At 44.7% G+C, this 27,563-nt stretch overlaps 1 protein-coding gene across 3 annotated transcripts in view; it reads right to left on the bottom strand.

Annotated features, from left to right (window-relative positions):
• The window catches only part of MAPK4 (mitogen-activated protein kinase 4), a 174,135-nt gene that overhangs the window by 74,302 nt on the left and 72,270 nt on the right, over positions 1–27,563 (bottom strand). For all 3 annotated transcript variants that reach the window (XM_050944722.1, XM_050944723.1, XM_050944721.1), the window contains one exon: positions 6,406–7,911. In XM_050944722.1, coding sequence (XP_050800679.1) covers positions 6,406–6,951 — 546 coding nt within the window. In that variant the 5' untranslated portion in view covers positions 6,952–7,911. The remainder of the gene's footprint in view (positions 1–6,405; positions 7,912–27,563) is intronic.

Raw genomic sequence — 27,563 nt, 5'->3', positions numbered from 1 at the left:
CAGGTAAGCAGGGCCTAAAATATCCAAGTCCAACTCCTGAGCTCTTTCCTAGTCCCTGAACCTGCCTCCCTTGTAACAATGTGTTAGTACCTCATGCCCCGAGCAATGTCTTCGATCTGGTGGAGTAAGGCGCTTACTCAATGGAAGTAAAGGTGACAGACTCTGCCCAACCTCCAATTTAAACTGTCCTGACTTAGGCAATACCCCCAATGATGGAAATAAGAGGTTGCTCTGAGTAAGGACTTCTGGGCATGGCCCCGACTGGCCATGGCATAATACTTGTCCTTTGTCCTCCTAAGTAATATTTAATGGACCTACAGTTCTATTCTATTACTATAAGTGGTTAACTCTACTCCAGTGGCTGGAACGAAAAGGGCATTTGACCTTCAACCTTTCAGCCTTGATCACAGCACAGACCATGCCGGTTTGAACTAGGTTCTCCTGGTTTAATTCAACCTTAAGCTAATTATAAGAGGGCGGATAGTTTGGGTATGTATAGCCCAGTACAATAGAAATCTGTGCAATGAGGATAGGTTCTGTTCATACAGCCAGTTTCCTACCTCGCTAACCTATAAACCCTACAGAACAAGATTTCTCATGAAACCTTTTTAATGCCAGATTTGTGTAGTTCACCTTTGTGCTGTTATCTGAGTCTCCCGATATGGAATGTACAGTATTTGCATTATAATGCACTATGCAAGGTGCCAAGGAGTGGGAGGCTTTATACTTTATTTGGTCCTTGACCTCAGTGAAAGAAGATAATTGCATCTCAAAGGTTTGCTCCTGGTTACGTAAGAAGGAATAAGTATAATCCAGATAGATGTGGTAGGTTAAAAATAATGGTTTTTAAACAGTGAGCTCCATTCTAATCTTTGCTGCTTTCTCCCTTATAAGGTACAGCGTCAGGCATCACTCCCCCCTTTTGGCACATTCTGAAGTTAGACAATTACATTTCTTTCCCTCTCAGTTTTACCCTCAATAGAACAGGCAGCATGTTTTCCACCATATGTTTCTAATAGAGATTGAAATTACCACGGCTTTTTGAAAGAGGGATCCAAACTGGAATACAAGATTTGAACACCCACCTCCCCCAACACCCCGAAGGTATTTAAAATTCAAACCCTGATCCACAGCCACATTTAGTGCTTTAAACCCTTTTTCAATTGTTTCCTTTTGCACCAACAGCTCTGATCATATAGGCATACTGAATCATGCCTTATCACGGGGGGTGGGTGGACCCCTTTCACACCTACATTTCTACCCAAACTACCCTTTCAGCTCAGCTCTGTGTAAAATATTACTTGACAAACCCTCACTGCAGAGCCAACAGGAGTGCATGATGGGGTGAAATCCTAGCCCCATTTAAGTCAATGGCAAAACTCCCACTGATGTCAGGATTTCACCCTCTGTGCGCAGATAGGCCCTGTGTAAACAGCAGTCTGTGCATTTTTTGCAATATTTTTTAATTTCTCAATGACAGAAGGATGGAGTTTTGACAAGTATCTACAAAGCCAGAGGCCAGGCTCTGCTACCTTAGGGCTGGTCTACACTACGGGGGGGGAAATTGATCTTAGATACGCAACTTCAGCTACGTGAATAACGTAGCTGAAGTAGAATATCTAAGATCGGATTACTCACCCGTCCTCACCGCGCGGGATTGATGTCCGCGGCTCCCCCTGTCGATTCTGTAACTCCGTTGGGGTTGGTGGAGTTCCGGAATCGATATAAGCGCGCTTGGGGATCGATATATCGCGTCTAGATGAGATGCGATATATCGATCCCCGAGCAATCGATTTTAACCCGCCGATACGGCGGGTAGTCAGACGTAGCCTCAGACAGGCTGATTCTGCTACTCGTGGGTTCAGTGACAGCAGACTTCATGAGTAGCCCCGTTGAGTTCAGTGGGACGACTCACAGAGTGAAGTATCACTCAGTGGGTTCAATCAGAAGTCATAACCCATCCCAGGCCTGCTCAGGGGTCAGCACAGCTATACAATGCCCCTTATTTGCATTACTTACTTCCTGAACTGAAAGGTGCCAATCCAGCCCGATGGGAATGAAAATAGCAGAACCTATCCCTAGTGGGAGAGACATAAGAAGCCAATACTGTGTAAGCTGAACAGACTAGACAGGACACATTGCCTTCATGGGTGGGTGGGGGGGAGGCAGTGTGGATGAGTGAAGGAAGGATTAGACAACAACTCAGAAAATCTGTTCCTGGTTCTGCCACTGGTATGCTGGGTGACCATGGTTAAGTCCCATCTCTGAGCCTCAATTTCTCCACCTGTAAAATGGGGATAATGATACTGATCTCCTTCATAAAGCACTTTGCGATCTAGAGATAAAATCCACTCTGTAAGAGCGACATGTCATTACTATTGGCTTCATTCTATGGCAAATCACAACCTTCCACAGCACGAGAAATAATCTCCCCAGTGACAGTTCTTTGATGCATTAAGTCCTAGCTCTGCCTTAAACATCAAGCTTTTTCAAGTCCTAGGCTGCATATTGCTTCCTCGTTGTCTTACCCAAGCAGAGGGTTGCATCACGCAATGTCCAGATGGATTTGCTTTTATTATTCATTGCTGAAGGCAAGGGATGTTAGATAAAACCCCATGGAAATCACCACCTGCATTTCCCTCCTCCCCCTCAGAACATATTTTACATTCCTCATTCTGTGCATTTCTCTCTTTCATCTGGATTAGTCAGACAGTTACGATCAGCTCATGCGGAGCAGTAAAAGTGTACAGCAAGGGCACAAAGTGCCATTGAACAAGGTACCATGGGCATAGTTCTCAGTAACGGGATATTCCCTTTGCACAAGCATTTCACTGCAATTTGCTGTGTTAAGACAAGTTGATCATTTATCCTTCTCTCAACAGTGGAGTGGTTTGAACTGGTCCAGTCTGGTACCAAAAAAAAAAAAAAAAAGACCCCCCCCACCCAAAAAAAACAACCAACCTTCCGTAGCAAACATGAAGGGATTGTGAAAATACTGCAGCAACACATTTTACAGTCTAATCCAGGTTTAACTATATGAAGGTATCTCTGCCTAAGCTCCATTCAAAATACTTTTCTAGTAAACATCAGATATTGTAAATCTGTGGCCACCAAGGACTTCATACTTGTCAATGTGCTGAACACCACAGCACAGCTGAACTTCACAGTGACAGCCAGATTGCTGAGCCTTTTGCTGCAACTGAGATAAAGAATCTCCATTAGCTATAATTCGTATAAGGCCTATGACACACTGCTGAGCCATCCTAAGTCCTTCCAGTAGAGAGCAGTGGTGCACACACACTAGTCACATGATTACAGAATGAATGGTACACATTGATCATGCTGCACTAGGTCAAAATATAGGAGCGGGCTGGCTGGACCTCACACTTGGTGGTGGTGTGTTTTATATAGCTGCAGTTTCTCCTGCTTAGAGAGTTATGTAAGAATCTTAAACTGTTATATGCCATTAATCGGGCACTTAAAATGTAAGTCAGGTACTACAATCTACTTGGTTGGATCTGTGATGTTTTCTTGAGTTTACATAGTGCTTTGTAAAGCCTTAAATGACAGATTTTCTGTTTCCTAATAGGCTGGAGTCTAAAGAGAACCCAGTCTTATTATTTAGATGTCTCGTCTCAGAAACAAGTGAGAGGAACTAATTAGTGGGACTGCCAGGCTAACCAGAGCAGAACATACATACAACAAGAATCAAGATCTGACTGATTTCGTGATAAGGGGCAAACAGATTGGCAAATATGTATCTTTAGTTGAATATAAAATATACAATGAATGATGGATGGGATGTTTTTTTACATAAGAAAAACTGAGAGAGATAGACCTAGTTTACTAACAGCACCAGAATACGCACGGTGCATTGTTCACTGATTCAGATAAAGCAGAAAAGGGTTTGCATTGCAGAGTGGTTAGATACACCAGTTTATGATATATTCTACACTTGTTCCACATACTAAAATCCCAGATGAGGTCAGCTAGACCAGTGGCTCTCAACCTTTCCAGACTACTGTTCCCCTTTCAGGAGTCTGATTTGTCTTGGGTACCCCCAAGTTTCACCTCACTTAAAAACTACTTGCTTACAAAATCAGACATTAAAAATACAAGTGTCACAGCCCATTGTTACTGAAAAATTGCTTATTTTCTCATTTTTACCATATAATTATCAAATAAATCAATTGGAATACAAATATTGTACTTACATTTCAATGTATAGTATAAAAAAAGTAATTGTTTATATGAAACTTTTAGTTTGTACTGACTTTACTACTGCTTTCTATGTAGTTTGTTGTAAAACTAAGAAAATACCTGGCTGAGTTGATGTATCTCCCTGGAAGGACTCTACGTACCCCGAGAACCACTGAGCCAAAGCACTGCATAGTGATCAAGTGCAGTATGTGTTTCTAGAGTTCAAAAAAGAACTGGGTAAGTTTAGAGGACAGGTCCATCAATGTCTATTAACCAGGATGGGCAGAGATGCAAAACCATGCTCTGAAGTGTCCTAACCTCTGTTTGGTAGAAGCTGGGAATGGGCTATGGATCATTTGATGATCACCTGCTCGGATCATTCCTTCTGAAGCACCTGACGTCGGCCACTGCCAGAAGACAGGATACTGGGCTAGATGTACTATTGGTCTCACCCACTATGGCCATTCTTATGTTCTTATCACCATTTCACCTCTAAAGACTAGGCTGACTGCACTAGAGAAATGTGTTTGGTGGTTTCAGCTAAGTCCTAGTGGATGCTCTGATACAATCCTTTCTGGCAAGATGGCACAGACTAGAAGAGTAGGGCTGTGGCAGGCCAAGAGTAACACAGAAGAAACCAAGGAGAGCGCAGCTTGAGTCAGGCCTGCAGGATTTGACCTTAAAGAATGAAAAGTGATACAAATGCGTCCTGCTGACGAGAAAGCCGAGGCCTGTTTCTCCACTGTTTGCACCCTGCAAAGCCATTTACACTAGGCAAAGTGGGTGTAAAATTCCACCACCGGTGAGCATGAATTGAAAAGTCAGATGTGGCCACACTTTTGCCTACGTGTGAAAGATGAAAGCACCACACAACTGTGAAACGTGTGTTATAGTCCCCATCCCCAAAGTAGCTAGGCCACGTAGAATTTAACAGCCTGCTACTGCTAGCTGCTACCTCCTCCAGCTCACATGTGCTTTGGTGCTTAAGTGCCCAAGTTCAAACCTGGCTGATGAGCTGGTAAGGAACAGAAGAGAGTGGAGAATCAGCTCTTTTGGTATGCAGCCTGAAGCACTCAGATCCAAGTACTCCAGATTTCAAGTACTCCAAGAGTAGTTAGGTCTGGGGGATTAGTTTGGGCTCAATCTAATCACTGTTCAAATTTCTGTTGAACAGCCACTAAACCGGGGATAGGCAACCTGCGGCACACAAGCTGATTTTCAGTGGCACTCACACTGCCTAGGTCCTGGCTACCGGTCTAGGGGGCTCTGCATTTTCATTTAATTTTAAATGAAGCTTCTTAAACATTTTAAAAACCTTATTTACTTTACATACAACAATAGTTTAGTTATATATTATAGACTTATAGAAAGAGACCTTCTAAAAATGTTAAAATGTATTACTGGCACGTGAAACCTTAAATTAGAGTGAATAAATGAAGACTCGGCACACCACTTCTGAAAGGTTGCCGACCCCTGCACTAAACAGTGCATGAGAGAGAAGATTCCATGGCATAGCTACAGCAGCCATTCACCCTGGAACAGGAAGACAGAAATAGAACCTGACATAGGACAAACCTCAAAAAGTTTGAGGTGCTCTAATTACAACAGCAAAATTCAGCAGGCAGTCCCTTCCCCCCCCAATCACTGCCAGGAGGGCTGTGGCTGCAAAAAAAGCCTGTGGTGGCTGCATATGACCACGGTGACTGCATCTGAGAAATGATACACTAGAAATGGATTGCTATGATTCTGCAGTGTGCTGGGGTTTGAGGAAGTTCTATGCACCGACACCCAGAAATATCTCCTAGAAATAGAGCATAATACCAACAGGTGCCCAGAATAGGAACAATAAGTAATTTCCCCTTAGGAGAAGTGCTGTGGTCCTATTGCTTGCAGTCACAAATATGTAGATGCTAAGAGGCTGAAGAAGCAGCAATGGAAGAGTGGGCCTAAGATGCAGGCTTTCCTCTTAACACCAGTGTTAAGTCAGGAATAACTCGAATGAGGTCTATAGAATCCTGTGGATGCAAAACTAGTGTAATCAAAGTCAGAATCAGGTCCACTGCCCAGAACTGAACACGAATCCAGAGCTGAGCTCTTCCAAAATTTGTGGGGGCTGATCAGTTCTGGGGATTTGCTTTGAGCCCATCTCTCCTTGGGACAACAATCTGATTGACGCAGGAAGAGTAGTAGTTTCGTTTCACATACCTTATGAGAGTAATGTTGATCTACAATCCTTGCCAGCCCGAAGTCACCAATCTTCAACACCAGGTCCTCTGTGCTGATGAAAATGTTGGCGGGCTTGAGGTCTCTGTGCAGTATATTAGCTGAGTGGATGTACTTCAGCCCTCTCAGCAACTGGTACATGAAGAGTTTGGCATGTTCCTCAGTCAACGTTCCTTGCTCCAGCAGTCGAGCCAAGTCAGTCTCCATGTACTCCTGGACTATGTACACTGTGTTAAACTTGAAAAACTCCCCTTGCAGATCGGCTCCCTTAGGCCCCAACACCTCATACACTTTCACAACGTTGTCGTGGTCCAGCCGGCGGATGATCTTGATCTCTCGGAAGGCATGCTTCATGCTCCGCGCGTCGCTGATGGTGATCTTCTTCACAGCCACTTTGCGGCAGCTTTTGCTGTCAACCGCAGACAGAACAAGTCCATTTGCACCAACGCCCAGGGGCCTGAAATCAACAAAGCGGCAACCCAGATCATAGCCATACATGCTGGCGATACAGTCACACTTCTCTGCCATTGTTGGACTCTGATCTTTCTTTACCACTTGAAAAACTGAGCAAGGCAAAGAACTTCCAGATCATAAATGTATCTTGAAATAAAGCAAGTCATTATTACCCACAGATACCTGAGGGGTTGCTTGTTCTGAGCCCATAGTTTCAAAAAAAGAGACTTCCAGATACGTAGAAATGGTGAAAACAGACGTCTGAGCAAAATGATATATTTCAAAATAGATGAGGGGAGGGGAGGAGGGAGACTTTCCAAAGAGCTTTGAAATTTGGAATGCAGAAAAAAAAGTGAAAAAATAGTTCTTCCTATCAAAACACAGTTAGTTTATTTTTCTTGAGGCTATTAAAAGATCCACTCTGCTAAGTTCTTCAGCCCCTCTGCTTTTTTATCCCTGAAGTCTACAATATATTGCTGAAATAATAGGCTAGCTGGGGTTGTAATTAGCCTTTCCCCTAGGTCTCTGTGTTCTCACTTACTTCAGGTGTTGCTTCACAGTGGAGTCAAGCTAGCAGATTTCAGCATTTAATGTGGGAACCTAGAATTGCTTCAGATGCTGCTAGCTTCCAACCATGACCTTCAGCCCCCAAATTCCTCAAATAACCTTCAAACTGGAGTGCCACATTTTCCAGAGGTGAATTTGAATGCCAGTTTTCTTTCTCTGAAGCCACTAGTTCAGCAAGACTGTTATTCTTTCTGCCACCCTCTCTCTATACACAGGCCTCTTTTTCCATTTGGTAGGCAGAAGGGTTGACGGAAGTAAACCGCTTTTCTGACTGAAACTTGTTTTTCATCAGCTGAGCTCAGCACAGTAAATTTCCATGCTCAGTATTCCAACATTTTCCCCTTGTATAGCTTTCGTTAACCAACCCAAGTGTCATTTGATCTTTATAGCCGGTTGTAACGTTTATTGCTGGTGGAGCTGCCTGCATCATACCGCCTGGTTATCCCTCAGTGGTTCTCAGCCCTCCTCCTGGAAAAAAAGAAGAGATTGATTGATTTGATAAGAACATCAAATATGCTCCTCTTATGTAAATTCTTTCTCCTTGAAGGTTAAACATGAGCAAAGCAATAGGTGGGAAATAGCAGTTATGACCTTTAGGAAATTAATTAGTTATGCTCTCCAAACGCACACATCATTAGCAGCTTTTGTCACATGCTTAATTCTGTCTTTTTAAACTGAAAACATAAAGGGCCAATAATACATACTTTGTGTTTTGCTGGGTTTTCTTTTTTAATGTTTGAATATTTTATGAGGTTATCTGCAAACATCTAAGATTTAATAATACTTGTGTCTCCAACTGTCCAATTAGATAGCACAAGCATGCTTAACTGAATTGCAAAAAAACTGTATTAGCGGTGCATGACATGCACAAGGCATTATGTGCTAAGCAGCCCAGAGTAAAGAATTTGTCATGTTTTTCTTCGGTTTGTAATTTACGTTCTTTTTGTTTAAAAGCTGGTCAGTTGGGGTTTTTTTCTTCTTTTGTACGTAAATGCTGCACTGGGGGAGAGGAGGCACTCCCACTGGTACACAAATATCTGGCTTGCATTCGTGCTCTGCACAAGCCAAGGTAATTGAAAAGCTGCTTCAGCCCAAGCTATGATAATGATCTTACCCTTTCAGTAGTGCCTTTCATTCAGAAGGACTTTAATGTGCTTTACAAACTTTATCAGCTGACATGCAAACTATACACAGGAATACCTTCACCTGCCGCTGAAGAGAAGCCACCTCTAGGATGGAATCGAACTACCGTTTAACTTCATAAAGCAGCCTCAAATAACAGGCATGCCTTATGCCACTCTTAGACTAAATTCTGCAAGGTAAGGACTGACTTTATATGTGTTTGAACAGGGCTCAGCCCAATAGGATCAGAGTTCCTGACTGGGCTTTTCATGGTATTGCTGTATTATCCATGTAAAATGAAGGTGGTTCTTCTAACAGCAGTAGACAGGAAGGATGGCTCAGCTCTTAACCCACTACCCTAAGGCTTTGGAGACCTGGTTTAAAGTCCCTGCTCTGTGTGACTTTGGGCCAGTCACTTAGAACTAAGTTCACAAAAAAAACCTTAGGTGTGTGACACTGAGCATCACCATCCTTAACTTTTAGGCACCCAGAAAAAACACTAGGATTCACAAAGCCTGAGTTCGGAGCCTGAGCGTGGGGAGAGTTAGGCACCTCAGCATGGGATTCACAAAAGCCAGCAGCAAGCCAAGTGACTCCTCGCCGAAGCAAGCCAATGGGTGATGCCAAGCCGAGAGCTGTGAGCTCAGACCCTAAGGTTGCCAGGTGTCCGGTTTTCGACCGGAACGCCTGGTCAAAAAGGTACCCTGGTGGCTCCAATCAGCACCGCCATTAAAAGTCTGGTCGGTGACACAGCAGGGCTAAGGCAGGCTCCCTGCCTGCCATGGCTCCGTGCGGTTCCCGGCAGCAATGGCATGTCCTCCCTCTGGTTCCTAGATGTAGGGGCAGCCAGGGGGCTCCGCGTGCTGCCCCTGCCCGAAATGCCAGCTCCGCAGCTCCCATTGGCCCGGAATCGCAGCCAATGAGAGCTGCAGGAGTAATGCCTGTGGACAGGTCAGCGCGCAGAGCTGCCTGGCCGCACTTCTGCAAAGTAGCTGGAGAGGGGACATGCCATTGCTTCTGGGAGCTGCCTGAGGTAAGCGCCACCCAGAGCCTGCACCCCTGACCCCACCCCCCATGTCCCAACCCCCTGCCCCAGTCCTGATCCCCCTCCTGCCCTCCAAACCGCTTGATCCCAGCTCGGAGCACCTCCTGCACCCCAAACTCATTTCTGGCCCCACCCTAGAGCCCTCACCCCCTTCCACAGCCCAGCCCCCGAGCCAGCCAGGTGAAAATGAGCGAGTGAGTGAGGGTGGGGAGAGCAACCAACAGAGGGAGGGGTGGATGGAGTGAGCGGGGGCAGGGCCTCGGAGAAGAGGCAGGGCAAAGGTGTTTGGTTTTGTCTGAGTAGAAAGTTGGCAACCCTATAAGACCCACCCCTCTGTCAGAGATAAGTGCCTAGAGTCCAGGCTACAGGGAGGCACTTGCCTCTGCCTGGGACTCTCAGCTGTAAACCCTCCCTTGGGGTTAGGCGCCTATGCTGTTTTGTCAAGAAGCCCAAGGGGCAGAGGGGCAGCAGCAGCAGCTCCCTCATAACTTTTAGCCTAAGTGGTTGGGGTACTCATTTGGGATGGGGGAACCCTCAATTCAGGTTCCCCCACCTGAGGGAGTTCAGGGATTTGTACAGGGACCTGCCACCTCTCAGGTGAGTGTGTAACTGTCTCTCCAGCTGAAGTTGTTCCACTGTGGCTTAATAATGAAAGAATCATTGGGGCCAGAGAGAGAGAGAAAAAGCAAGCATGAGAATGACTCTGTAGCCTGGTGGTTAGAGCCCAGACCCAAGAGACCCAAGATCTGCTCCCCTCCTCCAAGGATCTTTTCACAATTATTTATCCACAGTGGAACTGCTTCAACAGGAGGGACTGAGAGCACCCACAGCAGCATGTCCCACAACCCAGGGATTAGGGCACTCACCTGAGAGGTAGCAGATGCAGGTTCAAATCCCTTTACCTGAGGGGGGACTTGAACAGGGGGTGTCCCAAGTGAGCACTCTAACCACTGGGCTAACAGTTATGAGGGAGCACCTCTTCTTCCCTCCCCAAATCACACACAAGCTCACCAATGGGGCCCAATCCATATGGTGAGGTCTCAGCATGCTTACAGGCTCAGGCCCCATGGGTGAGTGAAGTAGAGGAACACGTATATTCCCCTGGTTGGTGCATCCCTCTGAGACTTAGATGTCTGGCATGGGACTGCAGTGCGTATGCTCAGAGGCAGAAACACAGGAAATTTTTACTGCAAACATTTAGATGCCAAGTGAGTTTAGGCACCTACAGGCTCAGAGGCAATTGAGCAGGGGCTTTGTGGATTCCAGAGGGTCCTGATTTTGGTGCCTGAAGTAGCAGGCAGGTGCCTACGTTCTGTTGTGAATCTAGCCATTTCTCTGTGCCTCTGTTCCCCATCTGGAAAAAGGATAATAGGACTTCTGTAAAGCACAGGGATGCCATGAGGATAAATACATTAATGACTGCGTGGTCAGCTGCTCAGATGCTGCGGTAGTGGGGCCACAGTAATCATACAGCACAGCTTAACTTTGTGCTGGAGAAGAGAGTGACACCTACTGAGTTCTCAGCAACTTGGGTTTTCCCAGAGACCTGCAAAGGTATGTTCTACACTGCAATAAAACACAGGCAGCTGACCCGTGTCACCTGATTCAGGCTCATGGTGCTCAGGCTGCATGGCTATAAAACTACAGTGTAAACATCCAGGCTTGAGCTGCAACCTGGGCTCTGGGACCCGGCAATGAGGGAAGGTCCCAGAGCCTGGGATCCAGCCCAAGCCCGCAGCTCGGACATCTATACTGTAGTTCTACTGCCCTGCAGCCAGAGCCCCAAAAGTTTATGTCAGCTGACACGAGCCAGCCATGGGTTTGTAATTGCAGTGTAGACCTACCCTTATAAATAAATAGAGATATCCTATCCCCTAGAACTGGAAGGGACCTTGAAAGGTCATTGAGTCCAGACCCCAGCCTTCACTAGCAGGACCAAGTACTGATTTTGCCCCAGATCCTTAAGTGGCTCCCTCAAGGCTTGAGCTCACAACCCTGGGTTTAGCAGGCCAATGCTCAAACCACTGAGGTACCCCTCCCTTAGTGTTTGCAAACAAAAAAAGGGCTATATTCAATATATGAATTGTTCAGCGCAACAAACACATACAACTCCAGCACTGCCACATGCTATTGTTGTGAAAGAGCAGTCCCACACAGCCTAGAACTTTTGTTACCTAAACAAATTGCTCCTTCAGGGTTTGAGAGCATGGTTTCTATAGGCTCGGTTGCTTTCCTCCAGATCTTAAAGACATGAGGCTAAATTCAAATCTGGCATAAGCAGGTGCAACTCCCTTTGAATTTAAGGTCCAGTGGTAAATATTCTAAACATTAGACTTGGTAGGTTGTTGGCCACATGCCTGTGCACTTTGGTGGCTGCCAAAATCTTACATCATGACAAACCATTAGATTTAGTATATTTATAAAGACAGATAGGATCTGGGACCTTTACCAAGGAGAACAAGAGTATTATCAAGAGTGGAGTAGGATAGTCAGCTAACAATGCAGCTCATTTCTCCTCCAGAAATGCGAATAGTCCAGTGTGTTCCAGAGGGAGGAGGAGAACATCTTTATTAAGATTCATGCTTTGTGTCATTCCAAAATGGGGGATGTGTCACTGATTGGCAAAGTCTGAGATGGAAGGGTAACATGTTCATTTGTATTTTGGTACCAATCTGTAAGGGTAAGAATGGGAGGAATTCCTTCATTCCTTGGTCAACTCTGTGATTGACAAATATCTGAGTGGAAAATGAAAATAAAAGTTGGCTTTACTTTTCATGGTCTCTCTCATGAAGCTATGCTTAATAGTAACATTCTGCTGCCACATGCACCCAGACTGGAAGGGCTTCAAGTGTAGAGACCTGGATCTGGATCTATATTTGGGCTTTGAGAACTGAAAAAGGCCAATTTCTGATTCCAGAAATGGAAATTAAGCCTGGACTTGCTCATTTTCTGGTCCCTTGCAGCCACTGCTACTGAGTCTGTCCATCTCTATAGAGTGTTCATGTAGCAACCCATATAAATCTATTTGGGGGAGGGTAATAGGGAATACTTGCTTCTTTCTCTGCCTCAAGAATCATCCACATTGATACTTTGCTCTATATGGGGCTCTTTATCCCAGAGTATCAAATCAAATCACTTATAAACACAACTCTCCTATATGGTAGGTATGTTTTATTTCTGCTTTACAGTGGGTAGAGAGACACAGACACTACATGACTTGCACAAGCCACAGAAGGAGTAATTGGCAGGATTGGGAATAGTTCCCAGAAGCCATGACTCCTAATGCCTTGTTCTAACCATTATACCACACTGCCTCTCTTGAATTAGTGTTTCCCCTATCCAGACTCATAGACTCTAGGACTGGAAGGGACCTCGAGAGGTCATCGAGTCCAGTCCCCTGCCCTCATGGCAGGACCAAATACTGTCTAGACCATCCCTGATAGACATTTATCTAACCTACTCTTAAATATCTCCAGAGATGGAGATTCCACAACTTCCCTAGGCAATCTATTCCAGTGTTTAACTACCCTGACAGTTAGGAACTTTTTCCTAATGTCCAACCTAAATCTCCCTTGCTGCAGTTTAAGCCCATTGCTTCTTGTTCTATCATTGGAGGCTAAGGTGAACAAGTTTTCTCCCTCCTCCTGATGACACCCTTTTAGATACCTGAAAACTGCTATCATGTCCCCTCTCAGTCTTCTCTTTTCCAAACTAAACAAACCCAATTCCTTCAGCCTTCCTTCATAGGTCATGTTCTCAAGACCTTTAATCATTCTCGTTGCTCTTCTCTGGACCCTCTCCAGTTTCTCCACATCTTTCTTGAAATGCGGTGCCCACAACTGGACACAATCCTCCAGTTGAGGCCTAACCAGCGCAGAGTAAAGCGGAAGAATGACTTCTCGTGTCTTGTTTACAACACACCTGTTAATGCATCCCAGAATCACATTTGCTTTTTTTGCAACAGTATCACACTGTTGACTCATATTAAGCTTGTGGTCCACTATGACCTCTAGATCTCTTTCTGCCATACTCCTTCCTAGACAGTCTCTTCCCATTCTGTATGTGTGAAACTGATTGTTCCTTCCTAAGTGGAGCACTTTGCATTTATCTTTATTGAACTTCATCCTGTTTACCTCAGACCATTTCTCCAATTTGTCTAGATCGTTTTGAATTTTGACCCTGTCCTCCAAAGCAGTTGCAATCCCTCCCAGTTTGGTATCATCCGCAAACTTAATAAGCATACTTTCTATGCCAACATCTAAATCGTTGATGAAGATATTGAACAGAGCCGGTCCCAAAACAGATCCCTGTGGAACCCCACTTGTTATACCTTTCCAGCAGGATTGGGAGCCATTAATAACTACTCTCTGAGTACGGTTATCCAGCCAGTTATGCACCCACCTTATAGTAGCCCCATCTAAATTGTACTTTCCTAGTTTATCTATAAGAATATCATGCGAGACCGTATCAAATGCCTTACTAAAGTCTAGGTATATCACATCCACCGCTTCTCCCTTATCCACAAGGCTCGTTATCCTATCAAAGAACGCTATCAGATTAGTTTGACACGATTTGTTCTTTACAAATCCATGCTGGCTATTCCCTATCACCTTACCACCTTCCAAGTGTTTGCAGATGATTTCTTTAATTACCTGCTCCATTATCTTCCCTGGCACAGAAGTTAAACTAACTGGTCTGTAGTTTCCTGGGTTGTTTTTATTTCCCTTTTCATTGATGGGCACTATATTTGCCCCCTTCCAGTCTTCTGAAATCTCCCCCGTCTCCCATGATTTCCCAAAGATAATAGCTAGAGGCTCACATACCTCCTCTACTAACTCCTTAAGTATTCTAGGATGCATTTCATCAGGCCCTGGTGACTTGCAGGCATCTAACTTTTCTAAGTGATTTTTTACTTGCTCTTTTTTTATTTTATCTTCTAAACCTACCCCCTTCCCATAAGCATTCACTATACTAGACATTCCTTCAGACTTCTCAGTGAAGATCGAAACAAAGAAGTCATTAAGCATCTCTGCCATTTCCAAGTCTCTCGTTACTGTTTCCCCCTCCTCACTGAGCAGTGGGCCTACCCTGTCCCTGGTCTTCCTCTTGCTTCTAATGTATTGATAAAAAGTCTTCTTGTTTCCCTTTATTCCCATAGCTAGTTTGAGCTCATTTTGTGCCTTTGCCTTTCTAATCTTGCCTCTGCATTCCTGTGTTATTTGCCTATATTCGTCCTTTGTAATCTGACCTAGTTTCCATTTTTTATATAATGACTTTTTATTTTGTAGGTCACGCAAGATCTCGTGGTTAAGCCAAGGTGGTCTTTTGCCACATTTTCTATCTTTCCTAACCATTGGAATAGCTTGCTTTTGGGCCCTTAATAGCGTCCCTTTGAAAAACTGCCAACTTTCCTCAGTTGTTTTTCCTCTCAGTCTTGATTCCCATGGGAACTTACCTATCAGCTCTCTGAGCTTACCAAAATCCGCCTTCCTGAAATCCATTGTCTCTATTTTGCTGTACTCCCTTCTACCCTTCCTTAGAATTGCAAACTCTATGATTTCATGATCACTTTCACCCAAGCTTCCTTCTACTTTCAAATTCTCAACAAGTTCCTCCCTATTTGTTAAAATCAAATCTAGAATAGCTTCCTCCCTGGTAGCTTTTTCAACTTTCTGAAATAAAAAGTTGTCTGCAATGCAGTCCAGGAACTTATTGGATAGTCTGTGCCTCGCGGTGTTATTTTTCCCAACATATATCTGGATAGGTGAAGTCCCCCATCACCGCCAAATCTTGGGCTTTGGATGATTTTGTTAGTTGTTTGAAAAAAGCCTCATCCACTTCTTCCATCTGATTAGGTGGCCTGTAGTAGACTCCCAGCACGACATCACCCGTGTTTTTTACCCCTTTTAGCCTAACCCAGAGACTCTCAACACTCCCCTCTCCTATGTCCATCTCTACCTCAGTCCAAGTGTGTACATTTTTAATATATAAGGCAACACCTCCTCCCTTTTTCCCCTGTCTATCCTTCCTGAGCAAACTATACCCATCCACACCAACATTCCAGTCGTGTGTATTATCCCACCAAGCTTCAGTAATGCCAACAATGTCATAGTTGTATTTATTTATTAGCACTTCCAGTTCTTCCTGCTTATTACCCATACTTCTTGCATTTGTATAAAGGCATCTAAGATACTGGTTTGATCTTGCCTCCCAGCTTTGCCCTGACCCTCCTTTCTTTCTGCCATTATAGCCCGTGCTCCCTCCTGTTTCCAACCCATCTCCCAGGTCTTGTTCCCCACTTACCTGTGGGCTTTGCTCACCTGTCCCCGTCAAACCTAGTTTAAAGCTCTCCTTACTAGGTTAGCCAGTCTGTGCGCAAATAAGGCCTTTCCCCTCCTCGAAAGGTGAACACCATCTGTGCCTAGCAGTCCTTCCTCGAATAGCATCCCGTGGTCGAGGAAGCCAAAGCCCTCCCATGGGAGACATGGGAAGCCAGAGTCTCATTTTGTGTGGCTGCATATAGCACCTATTGCTAGTTTACTTATACAAGCAGTCACATACACGCTGTTAACCCCAGCATCAGTCAGCAGTGAATGAGACACTAACATCTTTTAAAATCCATGTTTATACAAGGCTGCCCTAAAAGATCTGAACTGTAGGTTTGCAATCAAAATGTGTCATATACATCAGACTGTTTTCCTTCTATTAAAAAAAAAAATCCACCTCAAATGGTTTGCTCTTCATACTGTGGCAACCTGCATGGAACTTGGAAGGAGTACTACAGATTGCAGGTGGGAAGAGTTTGGAGACAGGACCAGAAAGTTAGTCTGTGTGCACATGGCTTGAATGCTAGCTGTAATTACAGTATCTCTGTAGATGGTTCTCTTGATAAAAAGCCAATTGCATGTTAGAAACAAATTTAGTTTGGAGTCCTTTCATATTATTACCGAGCCAGCAGTATAAGTAACACATATGATGTTCAGTCTGAATAACACATTTAAAATAGCATTATACTTCATGCCAATTAGGAAAGTTCAGACAGCACAGCAACAGCACACTAGCTCCTACTCCACCTTTTTTCCTTGCAGCTAGTGTATGGGCTATGACAGAAGGGACATGGCCATGTTTCTCTCTGCACTGGGTCATAGGAAGACAGAATTAGATTAGAATTCCCTGCCCACTTCTGAAATGCACTGTGCGGTCTTCCGCGAGAGCCTTGTCACTATTCCACGTGTATATTATTTGTTGTAATTAAATACACAGCGTTAAAGGCAAACAAAACATATGGGATTCTTCTTGTGTGTTTGCTACCACAGCTGTTTGGCTCCATAACATAAGCACCTACATGGAAAATATATTTTGTTCTATTTGCTGTGGGTAGCTGCGCATCCTTAGGTGAGAAGGATCCCTTTTCAGACATCACACAGATGCGTGGCCAAAGTAAGTCTACTCGCCTTTCACATGTAGCAAAGAGAACGAATAAATCCCCAAACAAGGAAATATTGTTGTTCTCTCTCTGTCATGTCACCTGCAGGGGAATTTCATAGAAATGGGCTGTATCTTTTCTGGATCAGGTCTCAAGAGAGAGAAGCAAAGTTTTTCTTGAACAAGGAACAAACCTGTTTGTTTCTATTTAACAATTTTCTTTGAGGTTTGGCACAGTTAGTGGGGTGTGTGTATACAACACCCACACAACAGAGAGAGCGTGCAGCTTGAGGATGTGCTATATCTGGTGGCAACAGCCGCAGTTGGAAAAAAGAATACATTTGTCAGTCTAGTAAAGTATAATTCTACATGCATCCGAGACCCCAGAAGATCTTTGAGATACAGCGTGCACAGCAACAACAGATTTCATTCTCTTCCATATGACCTGGAAAACACGGATTTGGTTCCCAAGCTGGGGTGGAAGCTAGCTCTGGTCTGTGTGGTTTTCAGCTTATGAAAAAAACATTCAATATTTGACAGAGAATAGTGCTGTAAATGCAATGCGATTTTGTAGGGCTACATTTTTGGTTAGAATAGCTCTTCAGAATTTAGGTCAGCTTTGCAAAGTGAATGTGCCATGGACTATTTCTGACTGTAACAATCTGGGGGATTTCCATGTCGTGGTAGAATGAGAGAGTCTGAGGGCTTGTCTAGACAAACAGTTAGTGTGCAGCAAGCTGGGGTGTAAATCTACACTGCAGTAGCCTGCTACACACTGAAGGCAGGTCTACACTACCTGCCAGATCGGCGGGTAGTGATTGATCTATCGGGGATTGATGTATCGTGTTTCGTCTAGATGCGATACACTGATCCCCGAACGCACTCCCCATCGACTCCCGAACTCCACCAGGGCGAGAGACAGAAGCGCAGTCAACGGGAGAGCGGCTGCCGTCGATCCCGTGCTGCGAGGACGCGAAGTAAGTCAATCTAAGATATGTCAACTTCAGCTACGCTATTCTCATAGCTGAGGTTGCGTATCTTAGATCGATTCCCTCCCCTTCCCCCCAGTGTAGACCAGGGGTAAGGGTTTATCTGCACTGCACACTAAGCCCAGATCCGTGGGACCCAGGCTTGTGGACCTGAGGTTTCCAAGCCTGTGCTTGAGTGTTCACACTGCATTGTAAATCTGGATTTACAAATGCTTGACCCAGGTCTTGCAGCCCTGTTAGCTTGTCCATGCTGTATAATGAAGACCTTCTGACTTGGGTCTATGGCTTGGCCTATGTTCACACAGCATAATGACAGGGTTGGGAGCAGACTCACAGTGGGCTCTGATCCACTCCTCTGGCAGGTCCTGCTGACCTGAGTCTGAATGAATTATGTATAGATGGAAGTGGGGCTTTGGCTCAAACCTGAGTCAGAGCCCGGCCTTAGTGTGAAGTGTAGACATACCTATAGTCTCCATGTGAAACCTGCTGCCACACACTAAAAGTCCTCTACTGCATTTTGAGCTACCCCACTTTGAAACAGGAATAGGTCAATATGCACCAAGAACTGTTACTGCCTGGTATCAGGATCTACATGGACATATATTGAGTGACAGCTAGTGCGCTATAGATTTACACCCCAGCTTGCCGCACACCAACTGTTCATCTAGATAGGCCCATAGATATCAAACCAAATTTAGAGGAGATGCAACTTAAAATATCTCACACTGATTTTAATTCCCTGTCCATTCACATTCTCTTAGACCTCCTGACTCCCGCTCAACAGATGCATAAGTGAGTCTAAATTAGTGCAGTTTACACACAAAGGAGACCAAAGGTGTAAAAGAAGAGCATGTTTAAGTAACTGCTCCACCCCCTCTCGCACCTCACACACTTTAACACAGTGGTTCTCAGTCAGGGGTATGTGTACCCCTGAAGATAGGCAGAGGTCTTCCAGGGGGTACCTCAACTCATCTAGATACTTGCCTAGTTTTACAACAGTCTACCTAAAAAGCACTAACAAAATCAGCACAAACTAAAATTTCATACAATGACTTGTTTACACTGCTCTCTATACTATACACTGAAATGTAAGTAAAATATTTATATTCCAATTGATTTATTTTATAATTAGATGGTAAAAATGAGAAAGCAAACTACTTTTCAGTAATGATGTGCTGTGACACATTTGTATTTTTATGTCTGATTTTGCAAGCAAGTAGTTTTTAACTTAGGTGAAACTTGGGGTTATGCAAGACAAATCAGATTCCTGAAAGGGGTACAGTAGTCTGGAAAGGTTGAGAGCCACTGCTTTAACATACAACTGCTCCACTATTTTTCCCAAATCCTGGTTTTGTCACAGCTTTGCTTGGCAAAGTCGCCAACTCTGTATCTAAGTTTCCCCATCCGTACAGAGGGAATGAAGCAGAATCTTGCTAATCACACACATGTCTGAGTAACCCATTGTGGGTTACATGAATGCCAATACTAACAAAGCAAGGCTAATGCATTACAGTGTTCTCTCTCAATTTACTTTGCAATTGCGGTGTAGCTCTATTTACAAATATTCTTTGTTAAAAAAATAATGAAGCCTCAGTGACATGAGATAGGCTACAGCATTTGATATTAAACTTCTGACAAGAAGTGTAGACAGTACCATTTTTGTGTGTAAATTAAGAGCCTGTGATGGGGTGTATTCAGCCATTGCAGCTCCTTGCTGAGAGCCCTTTGTTCCTACTGCACCCCACCCCAAGAAGCAGCAAGCTGGGAAGAGAGAAGTAGGAACGAAGAGTCTCCAAAGCAGCTATTTTGGAAACCATAGAGATCTGGTCCTCCAAGGGCTAGAGGAGCTAGCCACAGCCAGTCAGGGCCCTGCTGGCCCAGATAAAAGGAGCTGCCTGGCATTAGCAGGTCAGTCCCTCGCTGGAATCAGAGGAGTGAAGATAGGTGCTCCTCTCTGGCCAAAGGAGTCTGACAATCACAGAGAGTTTATGGCTGGCTGAACTTACACAGCTGTGATTGCAGAGGGAGCAGGACCTGGGGATGTTGGCCCCGATATAGGGCTGGAAATAAAAGGGTCCAGTAGGAAGAGGCCCAGAGAAAAAGCTGGGGCAGAGTGAATCAAGCAATACATAGCTGTTATATGTAGAGTCCCTGGGTTGGAACTGAAGTAATGGGTGGCCCTGGTTCCCCTACCACCAAAGGAAGGGGCAGGGCTTATATGAAAGACCGAACATCAGGCTGAATTTAAAGGGCCCAGAGACAGGGCTGGAGACCCTAGTGAGGGCAAATTTGTGAGAGTCTTTAATATTCCAGAAGGGGTTCATTAGAACTTTGACTTAGCCAGAGGGCCAAGCTACTGAAGACCTGCCAAGGTCAGCTGGCAGCCTGCAGGGGACACTAGGTGTGAGAAGAGGACTGTGGCACCGCACCAAGCCATTCAGAGATGCTCAAGAGGTGACTGCCCCTTCACAGAGTCAAATTTTGCAGCCCTTCATTGAACAAAGCTCCTGATGTCTCTGTTAATTTAGTGGGAGTGCTGCTCCATTCAAAACCACAGGCTGAGAGAGCAAGGGGAAGAGAACTAACAGGCAATTATCACAGGTGAATGCTGATCAGGAGCCATTTCAGTTCTTCTGCCAAGGAAGTTATAGTTTTTATGACCATGCGCATTTATTTCTGATTTAGAATAAGTAAATGCATATAAAAATTAGGCCGGGCCCTTCGGCTCCTGGCAAGATGCCAACGCAACCCTCTGTGCAGTAGAGTCAATAGGGGTATTCACAAGAGTTAAAGGCCAGCAGGATTTGACATGGATAAATTATTAGTGCATTTTATAATAGGGCTGAAAGAGAAACACCTTTGCTTTAGTATAAGTCTGGCTCTCGTCTTCCCTCTCATGATGCCCAGCTCACGAATCGTTATGATGCCAGTCCTATGTCTGGAAAACAGGCTCTTTTTCTTTGTGCATGAGCTGGTCAGTGCCAGTGCTAAGCATGGTGGATGACAAGATACAGACTTGTTGGACTCCCAAACCATTACCAACATTTAAGCATTTTGAAATCTATGGGTGAAAAGCACTTTTCACACGTAACTGCTGAGCAGCAGCATCACCAATTCACCATCAATACTGCAAAAGCAGACACTTCAGTGAACTGGTTACCTTCTCCAGCTATATCATGGACTGTCTACCATACATTGGGTACTCTTAAAAACCAATTCTGTCATTTCTAGAATAATTTCCCATTACAGAGCTCTCTGTCTATACCCACTGATTTGTATGGTCCTTGTCACCACAGTGCCTAAGGATGGGATTTTTTTCTAAAGCATTTGGAATTGGGCGAAACCTCCTCACACTGATGTCAGTGGGAGTTTTGCCACCACTGACTTTGATGAGAGCAGAGTTAGACAAGTGCGGAGTACTTCTGAAAAACTCTACCCACTATCCCTCTGTAAGGTGTCTCTGAAGACAGCAGAACCTTTCAATACAGTAAACTTTAAGTGCAATACACTGTGTGTGGAGTCATTTATTTGGCAAGTCAACAATACACATCAGCATCTCACCTCAGTTCTCCTGAAATGGCTTAGCTAATTGTATTAATTCAGATCCACACATGAACGCTCTCTCTCCTGCAGCTGTCTAGCCAAATACCCTGCATATAAGCATAAAATACTCTCAACAGTCGAATCCCTCTGGATTCCTGCATACCAGTGCCTCTCTGCTTTGATGCAGGCGATTGTTAGCACCAACTGCTAAAACCCGGAGAAATCTGCCAATCTCCTGAAGCAGTGCGTGTGACACTCTGAATGTTTTCATCACTTCAGCTCCTGCATTCTTAGTGGTTCAGCAGGAATTCCAGGCACATCACAGCTTCAGCTGCCTCTGCGTAACTCCCCCTCCACCCTCCCTCAGTAGCTCAGCTTCACGATCACAAATCATAGCCTGAGCAGCCACTGCCCCATACAAAAGTTGGGGGCATCACTACTGCCAATCCCATGCAGGGCAGGAGGTTCCTCCTTTCCAAACCCATCCTGTCCTGTGTGGTTCCAATCTGGTGATCTCTCTATGCATTCAAATCCTCCACAATTCCCAACTGCCAATGTGCCTATTTGCTTATTCCATTTCTTCTGCCTCTTCCCTTTTCCACCTCCCGCAAGCTATTTCCTATTGCTGCTCAGGGACATGTTTCCATGGCAACTAAATACTGGGGTTGTTCAACCCATCATAGCAAAACTTAAAGGTAAAAGGTCTCCTTGCCAATTCTGTATAATATATAGTGCCCTGTGTTTGTAGGTAAGGACATATCCCATATTGTACACATGGGGAACTCAAGCACAGAGAGATTAGAGGTCAGTTTTCAAAAGACTTTCAGCTGTTTTCAGGTGCTTCAGTTTTTAGGCGCCAACGTGACACACCTGCAGCCTGAATTTCAAAGGTAACTGAAGGCAACGGGAGCTGTAAGTGCTCAGCACCTGTGAAAGCCAGGCCCTGGGTGTCTCAAGGGGTTTGTTCAAGGCTGCACAGTGAGTCTATGGCAGACATGTCATCAAATTCAGGAGAGTTCTTGGTTTCCAAGTCAGTGATCAGTCCACTACACCACACTGCCTCCCAAAATAAAATGGAACAGAGAATTATCACAGGGCTGCTCCTTCACCACTCTGACTGCATGATACATAGTGTTAACATACAGCAAGTAAAATGCACAGACACACTGGCCTGATTCTCCTGACCCTAGTATAAATTGGGAGTAACTCCACTGACCTGAAAAATCTTCAGTCCCATCCCATGATCAGAGCAAGTTCTATTGTCTGAACTTATTCTGAGGGCGGGACACTTAAGAAGTAATTTCTAATAGCAGTTGGCTTTATAATTAACTCTTTCATACACTACACCATAAGCAATATGATACAGGGGTTAACAGACTCTTAAAAAACAACCCCCCAAATGACAGAAGTTTTACTGATGAAAAGCGCGGGTGCGAACAGTGCTTTGTCGGGAGGCATTCTCTCCTGTTGACAAAGCCACAGTCACTTGGGGGTGTGGGGGGAAGGTGGAGTGGAAGTTTTTGTTGGCAGGAGACCTCTCTCCTGCCAACAAACAGCAGCTACACTGCACAGCGTTTAGCAGCAAGGGTGTAGCGGCACAGCCATGTCGCTAAAAGCTGCATAGTATAGCCACACCCTTAGTTGACGGACACTTTTGACTTCTACAAGCCTCATAATGTCTGTGATTTTTTTTTTAAAGTGTTTTTCTTTGTAACTTATTTCTCATAGTTTTTTGAGAGGAACACCGCTTTCCAACCCCATTCCCCGCCTTGGTGTTTCTTAGCTAGACACAAAATGAGAGACAGTGCTATCATGCACTCACACCTGCCTTCCATTGACACTTATGTACTTAAAATAGGGCAAGGGGAACAGGACTCTGCCCAGGTAGGGAGAAAAGGCCCAGGGAGGGAGGAAAATCCCTAATGTTAGTGAATGGCTAGAATGTATCCGACACCTGCCTAAGCTGTTCTGATATCTTCTTTTTCCTAAATACCTCTGTTTTATCTTCCTATTTCATACTTTGGTATAACAACAATTGGAAAAAAGTTCAGAGAAAACAATCAATAATAAAATAACTGAACCCGACCAACAGTCTCACCTCCCCCCCTCGCCCCACATCAGGATCAAGGTCAGTTATGGGATTTAAGTCGGTGGGGCCTAACAGTCTACTAATCATCACATTGCTGCTCACAAGGCCTCTATTAATGAAGCCTTATGAGGCTACTCTGACAGAGCCAAGAAGTTTTCCTTGCCAGTGTGTTGCATGAAGATCATCTAGTCCTTTAAAAAAATCTTCAAATAAGAACACATAATAAAAGCACAAAAAACTCACCTCTGAAACCTTAGGGCAGTGGTTCTCAAAGTAGGGCCGCCACTTGTTCAGGGAAAGCCCCTGGTGGGCCGGGCCAGTTTGTTTACCTGCCGTGTCCACAGGTTCAGCCGATCATGGGTTCGCCACTCCGGGCCAATGGGGGCTGCGGGAAGCGGCGCAGGCCGAGGGATGTGCTGGCTGCCCTTACTGCAGCCCCCATTGGCCTGGAGTGGTGAACCGCGGCCAGTGGGAGCCGTGATCGGCCGAACCTGCAGACGTGGCAGGTAAACAAACCAGCCCAGCCCGCCAGGGGCTTTCCCTGAACAAGTGGCAGCCCTAATTGAGAACCACTGCCCTACGGCACCCAGACAGGGATCTATACTGAAAATAAATTGAGACAGAAATCGGACTATTTATATGTGTATGCTTATTTATATGTTAAATGAGCCTTCTGATTTAATAGATGTCGTTTGGATGACATATCCTCAATAAAGACCTCTAGCCTCCTTTCAATATTCCTAGATTCCAAGGCCAGAAAGGACCATTAGGATCATCTAGTCTGAGCTCCTGGATAACACAGGCCATAGACCTTCCCCAAATAATTCCTAGAGCGAATCTTTTAGAAAAACATCCAGTCTGGATTTAAAAATTGTCAGTGATGGAGACTCCACCTCCACCTTCAGTAAGTTGTTCCAATGGTTAATTCTTCTCACTGTTAAAAATTCATGCCTTATTCCCAGTCTGAATTAATCTAGCTTCAACTTCCAGCCTCTGGATCTTGTTCTACCTTTCTCTGCTAGACTGAAGAGCCAATTATTAAATATTTGCTCCTCACGTAGGTGCTTGTAGACTGTAATCAAGTTACCCCTTAACCTTCTCTTTGTTAAGCTAAATAGATTAAGTGCCTTAGTTTATTGCTCTAAGGCATGTATGTTTTCTAATCCCTAACTCATTCTTATGGCCCTTCTCTGAGCTCACTCCATTTTATCAACATCCTTCTTGAACTGTGGACACCAGAACTGGACATAGTATTCCAGCAGCAGTCACACCAGTGCCAAATACAGAGATAAATTAACCTCTCTACTCCCACCCTAAACTCCCGGTTATGCATCCAAGGATTGCATTAACTCTTTTGGCCACAGCCCTGCACAGGGAGTTTATGTTCAGCTAATTAACTTCCAAACCCCTCAAATCTTTTTCTCAACTGGAATCTCATACTGCAACATGGAACAAAACATTCAGAACATTCATGCAAGCATGGAAGGCAGAAGTTAACGGGAGAGGCATGATCTGCTTGTCTCAGCACAGACAGAGCCAGGAACTCTGGAGTTCTCTTTCCAAGTCTCCCACAGACTCGCTTGGGTGTATAACCTTGGACAAGATGCTTAACTTCTATGTGCTTCTGTAAAATGGGGATACTATTACTTACACACCTACCCCTCCTGGGTGTTGGGGCTATGACCTTACATGAATAACAGCTATGTCACTACTCCATAAGGACTTCAGAGTTGGGCTCACAGACATGGGCCAGTTCAGAGATTCATGTTCCAGTGTTCAGATCTGGGTTTTTGATTCAGGCCCATTGCTGCTTAGCTCTGTAGCAATTTATCCCTTAAGGCACTGACAGTGCTCACCCTCCATGTTCTGTTCTGTCCCAATAAACTCGTCTTCTCATTCCTAGACAGAAGGATCTCTGCCTCCCTCTCTCCCATCTCTTCTGTCTCCTAGGAACCCATGTACCCAACCTCTCTGACTCTGACCATGCTCCCTTTGTGCTGCCGCCTCTGCCTCCTCGCTAATTCTTACCCACCCCAATCTCCCAATGTGACCCATCTTCCCACTGCAGGTTCCTGGCACAAGGGGCAGATTGGAAACCAACTGCAAGAAGCAGATGGTGTTACTCCCAACAGGGCAGGGCTGATTCTTCCAATGATTTATCTGTTCTTCCTCCAAGTCTGAAATGTCCCCTTCTCCCCAGCACAGCATGCCCACAAGGTCCACAACATCCTTAAATGGCATTAAACCCCAGGGAATTAGTCTATGTCTTACGGAACAGTCTATGGTTCATCCTAGACTTTAATAATTAGAGATAGGTCCCAAATGGTTAGAGCTAGAGCCAGATAGGAACATCCTCCTTTTTTAGGGATTATATGGATCTGGGGCTTTGTTAGGGGCCCATCTCTAATAAGAATCGTCAAACACTCTTTTGTCCTGTATATGTAACCTTTGGGTGGGCTAGAGGTCACTTCATTTCCCGTCTCCAGTGCCTTAAAAAACAAACAAACAAACACACACACACACACACACACACACACACACACACACAACTCCCACAGAATGTAGCTGGAGACCCAGAGTACAGTCTCAAACGATTTGCAGCAAGGCTTGCACAGGGTCAACCTCCCCCCAGTTCAAGTCCCAAAAGGAACTAAAGATATTAATTTAATTAAATAACTATAAAATCTTATGATAAATAAACAAATAATCTAATTTCGACAGCATGACATGGCTATTTTACAATCCACGGACATTACCTTCACAGTTATACATAAACACAAATAAAGAAAACAAATTAAAATCTGAACAGTTCAGTCCCCACAGAAATGCAGTGAGAAGAAACTGAAAGTTCCCAAAAGCTTAGGTTTTCTAAGTCTCAGTTAGAGTCTTTGATCACCAAATCTAGACTCTAGATTTGGTGATCAAAGACTCTAACAGTCTTCTGAGTCTAAAACATCTTCCCTCCACTTGCTTGTAGGAATCTTCAGTTGAAATCCATGCAGACTCTTCCTCTGCTGAAATCACTGCTAGCAACTAACTGATTAACCAACCACTCAGTTAAGTGTACAGATTTATGGAAAACCCTGCTACAAAATGCTTCTGAGTTAGGGACGACAGCCTGCTTCCTGCTCCTGGGCTCAGCTTCTCCCAGCTTCCACAGGGCACATGGCCTTCTGCAAAGCAGCTGCCCTGACTGCTTGCCTCATGGAGTCTGACCCCAGCAACAGGGAACTTACTGGAGCAGACCCAAGACTACCACACCAGATTCCAGAAGCTTCTGGATGTGGAGTGCTCAGTCTGCCTAGCAACAATGACCCAGACACAACTCACTCCTACCTCCCCACAGTGGGTCTCTTAGGCCAGGTCCAGACTAGAGCTTTAAATCGATTTTAAGAGCTCTAAATCGATTTAAAGCTGTAACCGTCCACACTACAGAGTGCATAAAATCGATTTTAAGGGTCCCTAAAATCGATTTTGGAACTCCATCAAAACGAGAGGAGTAACCCCAAAATCGATTTTTTAAAATCGATTTTATGATAGTGTGGACGGCCATCGAAGTTAATGGCCTCCGGGACGTATCCCACAGTGCTCTAGTGGCCGCTCTACACAGGTAAAGGTACTCTTCTGCTGGCCAGGTAAACAGGAAAAGCCCCGGGAAGTTTGAAATTCCATTTCCTGCTTGCACAGCGTGGAGCTCTCAGCAGCAGAGAGAAGAATGCAGTCTCCTGAAAATAGGAAAAGAGCTCCAGCATGGAGCACACAGGAGTTACTCGATCTGATAGCTGTATGGGGAGAAGAGTCAGTGCTTTCAGAACTGCGCTCGAGCAGACGAAATGAGAAAACCTTTGAAAAAATTTCTAATGCCATGCGGGAGAGGGGACATACCAGGGACTCGTTACAGTGCCGA

Source organism: Gopherus flavomarginatus, chromosome 3 (assembly GCF_025201925.1).
Source record: "Gopherus flavomarginatus isolate rGopFla2 chromosome 3, rGopFla2.mat.asm, whole genome shotgun sequence".
NCBI classification, from domain to species: Eukaryota; Metazoa; Chordata; order Testudines; family Testudinidae; genus Gopherus; species Gopherus flavomarginatus.
This window is presented reverse-complemented; position numbering and strand designations above follow the sequence as displayed.